The sequence below is a fragment of the Phaenicophaeus curvirostris genome, chromosome 9 (genome assembly GCF_032191515.1).
Source record: "Phaenicophaeus curvirostris isolate KB17595 chromosome 9, BPBGC_Pcur_1.0, whole genome shotgun sequence".
Classification (NCBI taxonomy): Eukaryota; Metazoa; Chordata; class Aves; order Cuculiformes; family Cuculidae; genus Phaenicophaeus; species Phaenicophaeus curvirostris.
The window spans coordinates 30,584,284-30,600,218 of NC_091400.1; the positions used below are offsets into that span (position 1 = coordinate 30,584,284).

Here is a 15,935-nt window from a genome sequence, read left to right on the forward strand (position 1 = left end):
TAGGTCCTAAAAGGAGCTGTGGTTAGGACGTTCAACAAGAATTGGGTGTTTTTTCTGTTTATTGCAGCACTCATCCTTTTTTTAATCCCTTACCACTATCTTACAGACACTTCATTTATAAGAAGCTAAATTAAACTATGTAAGGATGTGCCTCTCCATGAATTTTAAACCTAAAAAGCTGCTTTGTTCATTGATTCAGTTGTGGGGAAAAAATGCAACACAAACATACGGCTATTTGAACTCTTTATTTGCCACATTTACAATATTAATAACACTGTTTCTAGAAGTTGTCACATCAAGTACAAGATCTTCATTCCAGACTGTCTTTTGGGGCCAAATTGAGACTGGATGCATGCATTTAATAAATTGTAGTCTCAAGTAGTCATTTTTGTAAATAATTAGCTTTGGTGAAAGAATAAGTTAGCATATTGTATGCATCTAATGTTGCAAATGTACATACAGCAAACTTTCCTATTAATCAACAGTCAAGCACTGTAAGTTGGGTCTCATACATAATGAATTGTTCTTAAACCTCATGGGTTTCATTGATAGAAAAATAAGAGAAAACACAAGTGTAGTAAGCTTTTGAATAAAATTTAACGAGATTGCTCTGCATCCTGTAATCGTTTTGGAATCATTAGAGACCAGATAATTCATCTGCAGTTTTGGGGTGGCTTTAGCCTTCATCTATCAAAGAAAGCCTATTTAAATGACATTTAGGTGTTGATAAAATACATTTTTATTTAATTTCACAATGAAAGCTTCAGTAAAAATGCCAGCTAACTTTATGTATATTATGTAAGGAATAATGCTGCATGACTGAGTCTCATTTTAATGTTAATTTTTGTGTTCTAATCATTACTGACTCTTCCACCTGACAAATAGCACACCAGCTATTTCCTCTAAGAAAAAAATTATTTGGTAAGACAAGCACAAATGTATATAGATATAAGAAAGAGACAATCAGCCTTTGCTTTTCAGACAGGGCAGGTTTTTATACAGGCCTGATCTGATGACTTCACATGCATGAGTGTTGTATGGAGAGCTGTCTTCAATCATTTGCAGATAAAATAAGAAAATGCCATTTAAAAACCAAAACAGTACATAACCTTGTAAATTATATTTGCTCCTCATACCTATTTCATGGGAAGAGTTACCATTCATATCCTAGAGAATCAGCAGTGAATTCTCATGCAAATATAAATATTTACTCTGACTTAGGAGGTGTAGACAATTCACTATACCAATGACTCTAAACCATGGAGATGCTTGATCCACCTGATGTGCCCCAGCTGACCAATGCCTAGGGAAAATGGTTTAACCATGGATATCTCAAACTGATGGTTGCTTTGGTCAGTGCAGGACGCTGTCCGAGAGGCAGTATCCTGAGTACCAGGCTCCAGGAGGAAGGACATGTACACATGTGCTTGTCCAGTCCTTGGGCTGTGGCATGGCATCTTGTGAAGACACTTTCTTCTCAATGCTCCCTGTCTGATGCTCCAAGTACTATTTTGTTCCTCAGGGCACTTACAGAAGAATTATGGCTACGTCCTAAACTCTCCCCAAAGATGATGACAGAATTTTCCTGTAAGTGGGTAATATTCCAAAAATGCTTTCCTCTCCACTCATGAGCTGATTCCCTCTGGAAGATCCTTATCAATAAGCCTGATGTCAAACCTTTCTGCCCTTTTTTTTAACCCTAGCATGAGGGTAAGAACAATTCAGGAGTCTACCCACATTCCTCCTCTTGTTTGACGTTAAGTAGATCTGCAGTCTCCAAGAGAGACATGTCTAAATTGCTGTCAGATCACATCGTGCGCTCTGGCCGCCAAGCAGGGCTGCTGGGTCATGTCAGAGCCCATTCGTTATAGTCGGAGTCTGCGGCAGCAACAGGCCTCTGGTCTTTCTCCCTTAACAAGAGGATTAGCATGACAGCCACATGGAGATCTTTACGGACAGTCACCAAACACTTGCTTAGGTTGGACTTAAATTACCCGTTCGGATGGCTGCCAAGGTTGGGTTTCCCTGACGTGGTGCGACCTTGGGTCCAGGAGTCCAGGTACCTCTGATGGACTCCCTGTTTGGGGAAAGTTTCTGTAATCTCCCAGCACCACCCCTTCTGTTGCTGTTGTTTTGTATTGTTTTGGGGGAATTTTGAGGCAGGGGTGGGGGAAGCACCTTTTAATACAAGATATTGCAGGGTGTTTTTCTTGTTGTTATATTTCTGTGCTCTTTCCCTCCATTAGTGTGTTCCTATCAGAGCCCTTTTCATCCTTGCTGGACATAGAGTAATTTTGATAATTTTTGGACCATTTTAAGGCACAGATTTGTAAGTAATTGAATGGCCAAAGGAGCATCAAAATAGAAAACAACACAGCTGTGTTCTTCTGACAGCAATCCTTCCTATTTACTCTAGCCTGAATGGACTCTTCAAACTGGAGCTGCTGAGCATCGTGCCACCCTGTAAGTGTGCTTGTTGATTTCCAGGGACAAACTGCAATGTTTTCACTTACAGATTTAATTAAAATTTAGTGTCTGTGTTTGCCTGGTAGTTTTCTCCTTTTCATGATTGTAAATCGTTAAGCCATAGGCACTGCGGAGCCTTGGGAAAAGTCAGGGCTCCCTTTGGAGACAGGTTGTTGCTTTCTGCTCCTTCTTCCCTGCCTCTGTCTCTGCCTATCAAACCTTATGCAGGCATTGGGTCTGCTGCTTGGTTTTCCTCCTCTGCACTCTTTGGCATCTTGGCTTGTATCAGAAACGGTGTGACCAGCAGGTCCAGGGAGGTTATTCTCCCCCTGTACTCGGCACTGGTGAGACTGCTCCTCGAATCCTGTGTTCAGTTCTGGGCCCCTCACCACAAGAAGGATGTTGAGGCTCTGGAGTGAGTCCAGAGAAGAGCAATGAAGCTGGTGAAGGGGCTGGAGAACAAGTCTTAGGAGGAACGGCTGAGAGAGCTGGGGTTGTTTAGCCTGGAGAAGAGGAGGCTGAGGGGAGACCTCATTGCTCTCTACAACTACCTGAAAGGAGGTTGTAGAGAGGAGGGTGCTGGCCTCTTCTCCCAAGTGACAGGAGACACAACAAGAGGGAATGGCCTTAAGCTCTTCCAGGGGAGATTTAGGCTGGACATTAGGAAAAAATTTTTCACAGAAAGGGTCATTGGGCACTGGAACAGGCTGCCCAGGGAGGGGGTTGAGTCACCTTCCCTGGAGGTGTTTAAGGCACGGGTGGACGAGGTGCTAAGGGGCATGGTTTAGTGTTTGATAGGAACGGTTGGACTCGATGATCCGGTGGGTCTCTTCCAACCTGGTTATTCTATGATTCTATGATTCTATGATTCTTTGCCTGTCCATGATGGACTCCATGACATGGACTTCTGAGGTTGGTTTTGATGAAGGCAGGCTAAGAGAATAGTTTGGTGAGATTTTATGCCCTCTGCATCATGAAAATGCATCTGATGATTGCTTTTTCAGCATCCTCATCATAACAAGATCCAGAAGCCTCTTAATCAGGGTCATTTTATTTATATTTTACAAATTGTTTTTCATGAACAAAAGAGTATATGGACAGAGTGGAAAAAATAATATGGATGCCCTTTATAACATAGAATGGGATGTGGTTGTGTGTCCAGATATGTTTATTTTCTACATACCTGAAGATGGTAGGATGTTGCAAATCCAGTGATCTTCAGTGCTGTGTGTACCATGGTGTCAAAAAGATTTCAGCTGCTAGCAATGTGGAAAAGAACCTGAGTTCCATGAGAACAGATTGGGAAGTTGTATGGAAAAACATACATTCTATAGTGGTTTTTCTATTTATTTTTTATCTTAGGTCATTGTTCTTATTGTTATCTGAACGGAACTGATGTAGTTGTTATTATGTTGAGGGAGCCAATACTACATTCTCATAATATTTACCCTAATGAAGACACTAGCTCTTAGCTTTACCCTATGAAAGCTGCCAGCAGAGCCATTTTGATATATTCCCTTTATTTTAAATTATGCCGCTCCAAGTCTATCTTGTAGTGTTTCTGTTAAGGTTTATTAAAGACTGACTGAGGCAAAAAGTAGCTCAAAAATAAAACAAATAATTAAGATCTTACCAGTTTACAATATGGTTACCCACTGAGGCTTCTCACTGCATTTCTCTGGTTTTCATAATGGTTAAGCTATTTAGGATGAGACTGTAGCCAATCTGCTGCTTACATGTTTATTCTGGAACCAGGTTAGAAACTTCCAGTTCTTGGCAAGTGGTTTGGAAGGAGCCTGTTAAACTGAAACAGGTGGTGTTTCTGCTTTTCTCCCCCTCTGCTAAAACCATCTTTTCCTTCATGTCATCTCACGCACACATAAGGAGTCGCTGAAGAGACGCAACTTGGGTAGAGCCTCAGAAGACACCTTTCAGCTGGGTGGAAGCAAGAGTCCAGTGACTTCCTTAGTTTCTTCAGTCTTAAAAAAGAGCTGTAGTGGAAATATGTATGTGGAATTGCAGTTAAGAATGGTGTAGAATAGCTATCGTATGTGTAAGCTGGAGCAGTGGGTCTGCACCTGAGCAGTAGTTGATTCCCGTGCTGGGACTGACCTTACATCTCTCTTGGACTTCACCACTGCCAAGAGCTGAATGCACAGGCTGGAGATCAGCAGCAGCGGTTGTTCTCTGGATTAAAAAAAGGTCTCATTTTGAGAGACATCCAACTTAAAAAATACATATAATTTTAGATCTCTGATTTTTGTAGCTTAAAACAAGCAGGGTTTTTTTTTTTCTGTTTTAGTAGTAAGTGGTTGTAATTAAGCATCACATTGTAAAGCCTTGTTGATGAGTCACTAACAGCTGAATATCCATTTAACATCAACACAAAGTTAAGACAGATGCCTGACTTACTACACAGGTTAGATGCTGGCACATTAATGTAAACAAAAAAGTTTCAGTTAAAAAACAAAAAGCACAGCCTAAAACCCCTCAGTAATGATTACTTGTTGACCAAGTGTAAATACAGAAACCTCCACTTGGAATTTTAGGAGATGCCAGACAGCACCCAAGGCAATTCACTAGTGAAAAGAGGTGCAAGAAAGTCTGCAATGAAGGTGGAAGTAGTTTAAATAAGAATATTGCATTTTAAATAGATGCTTCTCATTATCCTAGCCACACTGCAGAAAAAAGGATGCTGGTACTTTTTAAGGAAAGATAATTAAGTTCTCCAAGGCAAACGTAGAACAGTCTCATTTCTTACACCTTCTATTTAGTTTCTTGCATTTTTACATAAATATCCTTATTTAATTGTCCGGCATAATAGTAAAAATTAAGATTGTTGAATCACAGGTTTAAGACATAAGCTTTCCATAGGCAAAGCACTGAACCAATGACCACGTGGCCATCACCTTGTGTGTTTCTGACTCTGCACCACTGGTGACTCTACAACCTGGCACAAAACCCTCCCTCTGGACATCACGGAGGGCAGAATTCCCTTTATCTTGTTGTTCATTGCTGAAGATTGGGCACGAGGGGTTAATATGACTCTTAGATATTTTTTTCGAATGGCGTGCAACTAACTTTTTTCCTATCTGTCTTGACATTAGAGATGCTCAAATATCAATGTATGGAGCAGGGTGTTCAGAAACCTTCCAAGAAACCTAACATTGAGCAGAGGAATTTTACACGAGGGGGAAAGTTTCCTGTGATGTAACTCATCTGTTCTCCTTTTCTTCTTATGAATGTTTTGAGACCACTTTTGCCTTGCTTTTTCAAACACGCGTATGGTTTAGTTGGACCAAAGCATGACTTTGAAGCCTGTGAAAATCCTTTAAAAGGCAGCTGGTGTTCTAAGTTGAATTTTTAATGATGAGGTAGTTTGTAGGAGTGCTGCTATGCAACTTTGGGAAGAGAGAGAGGAAGAGGGAAGGGAGGGGAGGAGGGCCAGACACCCATGCATAAGTTATGTTCATTCTTTTTCTTTATTCATGCTGTCACATTCCCAGGAATAGTTGTTAGCATTCCTAGCCAAGCAAAATTAATATGAAGATTGATTTTTTTTTTTAACTTTCTGCCAATTTGAAGCTCTCAGCGTATATGTTGGCAAATTGACTTTATATCCTACAGGAAAAGGAGTCAATGCATTCTTAGAAAGCAATTCATTTTTGTCTTGTAAAGCTTTTTCATTCTTAACCAAAGTGGGCATGGCCATGGAGGTCACAGGCTTTGTGAAAGTGTCTGGTGTTGAAGTGGTAGAGAATGGTCTCACCAAAAACATTTAGAGATGTTCAGCAACAATGAGGCACTGTCTATAAGAGCAGTGATTAAAAATAAATTAAAAATTAAGCGTTATATCCACAGAGTCCTGTCAGGGAAAACCTGGTGAAAGTGAGGAATCTTTATGTGATGGCAGGGGGAACGTATCCATGCATTGGGATGCCGAAGTCTTGCTGTGGTGCACTGCACGTTCTTGCAGCCCTCCCACCTGCACAAATAGGTAGCAGCTGCTGTAATTTGTGTCATCTTTAAAAGACTGATGGACCATTGCTCTGTTCCTTATATTAAATATGGAGCTAATGGCTTGATGGTTACCTTGAGGCTTCAGGCAAAGCCTTGAGCAGCCCAGGCAGCAGCATCAGTAGTGCTGCACCTCACCAACACTGGCGTGCTGCTTACTACCTGTTTTGGGGGAGAAACAATTGTACTTTGGTCCCTTTCTGGAGCAGGAGAAAATTACAGTGCGTGTCTGGCTGCATCAGGCTGGGATGGTTGGCAGCAGGGCTGGGAGCCCAGCTGCTGGGGGCTGCTCGCTTGCAGAGCAGCGAGGAGACAAAGTCTTTTGGTTTTATGATGATATTACAGTCCAAATCATTTCCAGACTCCCAAGAATGTGAAACAAGATGATGTGAAAAACATAAGGTTACTGTAGTTTTGAGTGCTTTCTATGCTCTTCTGGATAAATGGAGCAGAAAAGTCTACCAACTTCTCTTTGAGGTTTCAGAAGCATTATTATGTTCTGTAGTTATTATATTGTCATAGCTCTAACAATTCACAGTAAAACTGAGCCATATTCTGCTGAGCCTTGTACACGAGCAGAATGACGGATTATCTGTGGTGCTGAGAGTTTGGTTTGAGGTCCATGTGTGGGTATTCATGGAAAAAAGTTTATGCAGAGGTTGTCATACATTTCTTTTTAACAAAGAGATTACTAAATAGTGAAATAACATAATGTAGACATCAGTTTTATAAAGCAAATCAATACTACTTCACACGCACACACCAAAGAAAAAGTTTGATAAATAAATGGAGAGAGACAAGTTAAATTGCACCTGATTTCTTGCAAACTGAATCCAAGGCTGATTCTTCATTTTTGTTTTACCTCTGCTCCAAGTTGCCAACTCATTTTCTTGTGCGACTGAAGTACTTTAATTGTCCGCCTCTCTGTCCCTCTTCTTCTCTGCCACTCTCTAATCAGTAATTATGTGGCATTCAGTGGTTAACAATTAATCAGAAAATGAATTGGGGCTGGGGGAGATGACAGGGGTGTTTGATCATGCACCAGACAAGCGAGGGCTTTGCTTCTGAGAGTAACCCTGACCCAGCTCCTGCCTGCACATCATTTATCCTGTCCAGAGGCAGAGCCGGGGCTGGTGTCTGATTACACCGATGTCCCGTCGTGTTCGACTCCATGAGCTGTTGTGGATCAAGCATGTGAAGGAGTTTGGCCTTTCTGCAAAGGTGCCTTGTAGCAAAAGCAAATCTGGTGTCTTTTATGCCATTACTGGTACATCACATATTTCATTTTCTTCAGCTTTCTGCTAGGAGGGAACTAACAAAATATTTTCACTCACTTGCATCTCACTCACTGGGTTGGTGTGCTCTTTCCCCACACTTGGGTGGCAGAATTGCTCTGTTTTCCTCTTTATTCTGTTATCTCAGGCTCGTGTGTATTTTGTTTTTTCTGGGATTTTTTCTACTTTATCCTGCTTTGTGACACATCAAACCTCTCACCAGATGACTATGCTGTTGAGTCCTAGCAGCACACTATTGGGAAACTTATTGTTCTGGGCTCTGGCTGTATTTCCAGCTGTGGGAAAAAAAGCTGCACTAATAAGAAAACCTTAGGATGGCTCATCAGTGGTGCTTAAGATTCTGTATATGAGAAGACTGCTGATAAGGCTTGCTCTTTTTGGCAGTCATCCTTAATGTCATCTCCTTATGAGTCTTCCCATCATTTCTCTTGGCTGCATTGCTAATGGGCTCTCTTGGTTTCTCAGTATCCTAAAACCAGTCTCTGAAGTTTTGAGAGATGCCCACCACGCTGAAGTCTGATAAAGCACCAGGAGAATACCCCAAGGCCTTTACTAGCACTTTTTTACCTAACTGAAAGCATACAGGTTGGGAAACATAGCTGAATATTTGCAGATCCAGTGTTCACATTTTCATTGCTTTCATACTCACATCGCTCCTTCAGAGGAAATAAGAAAGTAGTAGTATAGGGAAGAAGTACGTTTTTGTTTGCAAGTGCCTGCTGTTTGCTTGCTTTGCTCTTCAGTATCCTGCAAGCATGAGCTGCCATTGAAAATCAAATGAATTCTCAATTGCTTCCTTCCAATTCAATAAGTGGATGAAAGCAGAAACCTGCCACCGTCAGTGGAAGGAAACGGGGCAGAGGAAGGCATGGGTTCCGCAGAAAGCCGTTTACTTTCCTCCTTTCCCTGGGGAAAGTCCCTGGGGAGACAGGACTGTGCCTCTGGGGGAACACAGAGGAGGAGCTTCACCTGTCCACCCTGGAGGCACAAGGATGCATCACCTACTGTGGGGTTGGGTGCATTTCTTGCTCCCTGATGTTTCCCAGTTACATTCAGCATTTTCCTCTTGCCAGTCTTTTGTGAATTTTTTTGCAGGTGTAAACAACCTTGTGATGTCATTACATTTCTAGAGGTGACAAACATGCATTTTTGTTATTCCTGTTATTAATTTTTTCACCTTTAACAGAGCAGAAAGATGATGGAGTCTGACCCGAGACTGGATGCTTTTGAGATTATATTATTTTTTTCTGCTAATATAGAGAGTATGAATATTCATTTTTATCATTATAAATTCTCTCTCAGCAGGGCAGAGTCCTCGGCCACTTGCAAAGTGTACGAAGGCGCGGAGGAGATGACAGAGCCACTGAAGCAGTGCATGGCCTGGCTGCAAGCCTATTTCTGCGAGCCGACGAGGGTGGAAAGCCTTCCCATGCCAGCCTTCCACCACCCACTGCTCCAGCAAGGTCTGTGCCTTGGGACACCCATGCCTTCCCCTACCCCCACTGGTCAGGATGGTGCTGGCTCCCATTTCCCAAGTTCTTGCTCAATGGCAATAACAATGACCCAGTTCAGCTCCTGACAGTTGCTGGGTGAAAGGTTTGAGTATGAACACATCTGAAGGGCAGTAAGCTTTTCAGTAAGGTTTTTGTTCATGGAAATTAGCTTTACTACCAACAGAAGGAACACTGAGGTGTAGACATGCCCATGTCAACTGGGCCAAGTCGCCAAGTGCCATAGAAGCAGTCAGTGACAGGTTGTGAAAGGCAGCTATGAGCTATGTTTTGATTCCTGAAAGTTATCATGAATACTTTGTATTTTTTTAATTTGGATTGGGTTTGCATCCTAAGTAAGTTTGCATATGACACTAAGCTGGGTGGAAGTGTCGATCTGCTGGATGGCAGGTAGGCTCCAAAGGGATCTGAACAGGCTGGACCGCTGGGCTGAGACCGATGGGATGAGGTTTAACAAGGCCAAATGCCGGGTCCTGCACTTGGGGCACAACAACCCTGTGCAGCTACAGACTAGGAGAAGTCTGGCTGGAAAGCTGCCCGGAGGAGAAGGACCTGGGGGTGTTGGTTGACAGCGACTGAACATGAGCCAGCAGTGGCCCAGGTGGCCAAGAAGGCCAATGGCATCTTGGCTTGGATCAGAAACGGCGTGACCAGCAGGTCCAGGGAGGTTATTCTCCCTCTGGACTCGGCACTGGTGAGACCGCTCCTTGAACACTGTGTTCAGTTCTGGGCCCCTCACCACAAGAAGGATGTTGAGGCTCTGGAGCAAGTCCAGAGAAGAGCAACGAAGCTGGTGAAGGGGCTGGAGAACAAGTCTTAGGAGAGGCGGCTGAGAGAGCTGGGGTTGTTTAGCCTGGAGAAGAGGAGGCTGAGGGGAGACCTCATTGCTCTCTACAACTACCTGAAAGGAGGTTGTAGAGAGGAGGGTGCTGGCCTCTTCTCCCATGTGACAGGGGACAGGACAAGAGGGAATGGCCTTAAGCTCCACCAGGGGAGGTTCAGGCTGGACATCAGAAAAAAAATTTTTCACGGAAAGGGTCATTGGGCACTGGCAAAGGCTGCCCAGGGAGGTGGTTGAGTCACCATCTCTGGAGGTGTTTAAAAGATGGGTGGATGAGGTGAGTTGCTCAGGGACATGGTTTAGTGTTTGATAGGAATGGTTGGACTAGATGATCGTGGAGGTCTTTTTCAACCCAGTGATTCTGCGATTCTCATGTTTTTAAACAAAGAATAAGTATTGTTACAAAGAAGCTATGCTACTCATGTATTTAATAAGGAGAAACTTATTCTTTGGTCTTATCATTCTTCATTTATTGGCTATGTTTCTGAAGACCTCGTAACAAGTGTCAATCATGTGAAATGAAATAGATCTCATTGTAAAAAAAATAATAATAAATCTCAGAAGTCTGCTTTTTGCAGTGCCTTCTTTCCAGGAATATCATCATTTCTCAGCAAATAAAATCTTCAGTTTGAGATCTATTTTTTAATTGTATTCGATTCCATAATAACATAGCACCAAAAGGGAGCTAGTATCCTCTATGTTAGATCGGGTAATACAGCACTGCTTTTTATATGTAATTTTTCTTTTTTTTTTGTGGTTCTAGGTAAGAAACACTCTTAAATGGGCACATAGGTTTGTATTTTAAGTTATAGGGACTACGCAGAATCTCGGAATCACAGTACCGTACCTGAATATGCCTGTACCTATGTAAAATAATGGCCAATTTTACCTGTGGGTAGGAGGGGCTGTTTTGGCAGTCATGCCTTTGCAAGTAGTATCTATAAGAACCCAACTGTCCCTACTGCTAATTGCTGGTTTTATTCAAACACCTATAAATAGTATATTTCTTCTTGCTGTTACACTTTCTTAATTAGCTAATGGCAGCTCCAAGTAGAACAGCAAAATCAAAATGCAGTTCTGTAGAGCCTTCTGCGGATAATCAGGCTGTTGCTTTTGGAAGGTGGGAGTCTTTAAATTTTGTGAGCTTTGCACAGCAACTTTGTTTTAATGATGAACTTCTGTACTTATTTTACCATGTTATGAAAATTCTCTGCGCAACATCTTTCACAGTCAAATTGCAGCATGGGTACTAAATACTTCTTAAACTAAGTTGTGTATTGCACTGTCTCCCTCTAATTGTTATGCAAACATTTTTATCAACTACTGAAAAATTTAATTTATAAGTTTTAGTGAAACCATCCAATTAACAAAGAGTGCTAATAACATAAGCATTAATTACACTATGATATCAAAACTGCAAAAATGCTCATGAAGTATGGCCTTCTAGGTGATTATATTGTCATTTGAGGAGTCTGTTTCTATTAGCTAGGATGAAATTAAGACCTGTGTTGTGAAGACATTAAGGTTGGGGTGAATATGAATGGGCAAAGCTGGATGTGAAGTAGTTACTGCTGCCATTCCTCCCATCTTTGAATAACATCAGAGGAATTCTGCTTCCCAGGTTATCCATTAGAAGATGATGAAAGGTTTAGGGTAATGCTTTTGCTTTTATTAATTTTCCTAAATTGACTACTGAATTCTTTTTTACCTTGGCTAACGAGTTTTTGTTTTTTTTTGTCACAGCACTGCTGATGTCATTTTAGGTGGTGGTTTGGGGTTTAGCCCTGAGCAGGTTTACCTTGACTTACAGTCAGAGTTGGTAGGGGCAGCAACCCCCCTGCCCAGGCAATGCTGGAAGAGATTGAAGATCCTTTAAAAGAGGAAAAATAAGTAAATTTGTTAATAGGAATCTTCTTGAGTGAAAGAATCATCAACCTCAAATTTTTCTAGGGTGTGGAAGGAGAGCTTTTCAGCAGCATACAAGCGCAAAACCCAGCCAAGAGGTGCCTGCAGAGCAGAACATGGCTAGTGGCTGTGAGCATCACTGCGGGGTCTCTTTGCAGCACCCGTGGCTTTGTGAAGAATGCAGCTGGTAGTCCTGCTGGCCAGACTGCCCACAAGCTGGGCAGCAGTGGTCCTAACAGTGTTTAACCTTCTGTATTGCAGGTTTGGTGCTGGGGTAGACTGGAGTGTGGATTTCTCGTTATAACATGTGCAGGTCCAGGTTTTTTTAATTTAGTTCAGTTATTTGTTCTTGAACTGGCACCAGGTGTGTGTGTTTTATGGGGGGAGGCATGTATGTAATGGAAATGCTAACAAAGAATTCATTGGCACAAATCACAACAATGCAATAGCTTTCCTATTATTCCCTTACTTTCTCCTAGTAATTCTTTCATAAAGTAGAAGAAACTTACATTGGAAGGAATGTGGAAATATATGTCAAAAATTTGAAGAAACTATTTTTAAAAGTTATTTAGTAGAAAGATAAGGGAAAAAACACATTATAGTGGCTTACATTGTACATTTCAATTTATATGTAAGTCAGAAATGCAGTAATGCTAAATTAGGAATTTGGTATTTATTTACTTTTTCACATTTACATTTGAAAGTGCCTACTCATTTCTCCAGGCACTTAAAAATGCAGAATAAACATAAGCGAGAGCATGAGGATCCAAAGCTGGGAAGGCTTTTTCTCATCACAGTACTTTCCTTGTGTGTCTCTGCTCATCAGCAGCTCTCTCAATGAATGATCAAAACCTTTGGCCCTCCTTTTCTTCTCTTATCTCTGAATATGACCATTTATAGTGTGGTTCTTTGATGTTAGGTGACTTGAGTTCCATCATCAAGTGCTTTTGCGATAAGGACTGATTATTCAATATTTTCTTCTGAATCAGTGCTTATTTCAATTTTTTTTTTCTGTGGTAGCGTCAGCTGAGGACAGCAAGGATTTTGCTTATCTTATGTCAAACACATTAAGAAGGTTCCTCACTTAACAAAAAAGTGTAAAGTGCTTTCAGGATAAAGCACTTCGCAATTCCTGGTCAATTTTCTGCAGCTACTTTTGTGCCAACTATTAAGACATAGTTCTGCGTGGAGAGAAAACCAGTGACAGTTAACTTTAAGATAACAAAAGCAGACAGATTTTCAAATTCAGAAAGTCAAGGTTTCAGAAAGCCGTCTCTCCATGGTGGCAGCACCCAATGTGTTGTTATCCCAGCGCCTAAGGCAGCAACCACCCATAGCTACTCTTAGTGCCAAGGGTGGTGGTAAATGCCACCTCCTGGCCTCAAATGCTGCATGGACGCATGAAGACACGGTGGCGACGTGAAAAACATTTAGCTGTATGCTTTGCTTTTCTGGGCTCTTAGGGAAGCAAGACACTAGTCTTCCTTTGAAAACTGAATACTTTCCAGCAACCCCTGTGCTGACAGTGAGAATAATAACCATTTCAACCATAATTTGGTTGTGAAGTGCATAAGCATTACCAAGGCAAAGGAAGCTGCGTTCTGACATTTACTGTTCCAGCAGCTCATCTTGAGTCTTGAATTCTTCTAAAGTGCCTTTAAATTTCTAAATTACTATTAAAAGGGGGAAACATGTTTAAAAGCACTCTACAGAATTAGCCATTCTTCCTCGTAACTCGTCAGTGGTTAAGTTTGAATCTGGTGCTGTAGCACAGCTTGAGGCAGGCAGGAGAACTTTGAAACTGGTTTCTCAAGACCTCCAGGAGTTGTTGGCTTACCGGCTGTCCAGTTTAGGCTATTCAGCAGGGTTTTTTTTAAACGTAATTGAAAAACTGGTATTTTCAACAATTTGTGTCATGGCCAGTGCTCAATGTGGAATTTTATTGAACAAAGAAAACCTAGGGATTTCCTACTTCTCTGCAGCACATCTTCAAGTTGTTACACCTTGGAAAAAATCACTGGACATTTATAATGGAAAATGATTAATTGGTCTTAATGTATCATGGTCATTACTCCCCTCCCCCTTTATATATGAAAAAGAAAAATTGACCCTGTTATTGTTTTGAAGCCTATGCATGAGTTGCTTGATTTGTGGGTCTGTGAAGTGGTGAAGGCAATGTTAAATAGGCCAGTTATGAATCTCCTGACTTTCCTTTATTTATGCTTTATAACTGTGGTGGTTGCAGTTGCAGAAAGCATTGCCGTGCTGGACGCTGCAGCAAGGAATGGTTGTGTGTTTGCAGACCAGATGGCTCATTAGAGCAAACAAGAGCAGAGGAAATTGGAGACGCACAAGAGTTTTCCTTTGCCCTGTGATGACCAGCAGCCCCGGGGCTCTGCTGCTTGCGTGCCATGCCGTGCTGCCGTCCTCACCGGATGAAGTCCTTTAGTTTTGCAAAACCGTGCTTTTTTTATTCTTGAGTCTGGAGTTCCTCAGTCTGGTCCCTGGTACTAGAGGCGTAGACCTGAAGCAAAGCTCCATCCAGTTCAATCACCCTATTTCCTCAAATAAGCTGTGAATTACTGTCAGTGCGAGGGAGGAGGGCTCTGCAGTTCTGCAAGTGGCCTTATCTGTGTCTCCTTGCAAACTAAAGACAGAGAACAGCAGTACAAAAAGATGGAAGAGGAACAACCTGAGAATGGAGGCAGGAGAGGAGGGCTTTGCAAGCCAGATTAGTAGCTGAAATTTTCTGTGCATAATGTATGTTATTCATCCAAGAAGGGATATTGATGAACCACCTCATACATAATGGGAGCAGAGAGTCTTCAAAGAAACTGATAGTGCCTCTATTCTCCCGTCAAGATGGCTTTGCTCCGTACCCAGGCCTGTAATCAATAATTACCCTGTGATTTCCTAGGAGCCTTCTCGTTTAGAAACTCGAACCAAAGTAGCATAGGCTAGTAAACCTGGCATAGTCCCTGCCAAAGGACAGCAAAGCATGCTGCAAAATACCAGTTACAGACTGAAGAAACTATTCACTTCTTATGTCATAGAATCATAGAACGGTTAGGGTGGGAAGGGACCTTAAAGATCATCCAGTTCCAACCCCCCTGGCTTGAGCAGGGACACCTCCCGCTAGATCAGGCTGTCCAAGGCCCATCTAACCTGGCCTTGAACACCTCCAGGGACGGGGCAGCCACAGCTTTCCTGGGGAACCTGTGCCAGTGCCTCACCTCTCTCACAGGGAAGAAATTCCTCCTTATGTCTAGGCTAAATATGCCCCTCTCCAGTTTATACCCATTGCCCCTTGTCCTATCACTTCATGCCTTTGTGAACAGTCCCTCCCCACCTTGCTTGTAGACCCTTTCAGGTGCTAGAAGGTCAACTATAAGGTCTTCTCAAACCCTTCTCTTGTCCAGGCTGAACACTCCCAACTCTTTCAGCCTGTCCTCATACAGGAGGTGGATCCTCATACAGCCCTTGGATCATCTTTGTTTATCTATATATCTATAGACATATATATGTCTGAGTCCTATGTAGTTTTGATTTTCTTCAATCCTATGTATGACTTGTAACTTTATTTACCCTTTTAAAATAAATTGTACTTACTCTTAAATGATTTTTCTAGCATGATCTAATATACATAAATACATAGACAATATCTGAAAATATGCAAGATATCTGGAGCCTACTAGGATGATAGGCAGCTTAATAGGGTGCTAAAGCAAGACTTGTGGTTTGGGTTTGTCTGGAACTCAGAAGTACATATTTTCATCTTGTGGTTACAGGTATGTTCAGGGCAATGTCAGTCCTGTGGTGATCTTTTTCTCAAGTGTCATAAAGTTGAAACTATAAGTATCAGATGTTATGTCAAGAACCAGTTCTTGTGATTTTCTTCCT

The 15,935-nt window shown here is 41.9% G+C and overlaps 1 protein-coding gene across 3 annotated transcripts in view; it reads left to right on the forward strand.

Moving 5' to 3' along the window:
• The window catches only part of MGMT (O-6-methylguanine-DNA methyltransferase), a 169,205-nt gene that overhangs the window by 124,837 nt on the left and 28,433 nt on the right, over positions 1-15,935 (forward strand). For 2 of the 3 annotated variants that reach the window (XM_069863400.1, XM_069863401.1), the window contains exon 4: positions 9,081-9,241. In XM_069863400.1, the coding sequence (XP_069719501.1) occupies positions 9,081-9,241 (161 nt within the window). The remainder of the gene's footprint in view (positions 1-9,080; positions 9,242-15,935) is intronic. The other variant, XM_069863402.1, reaches the window with a different exon arrangement.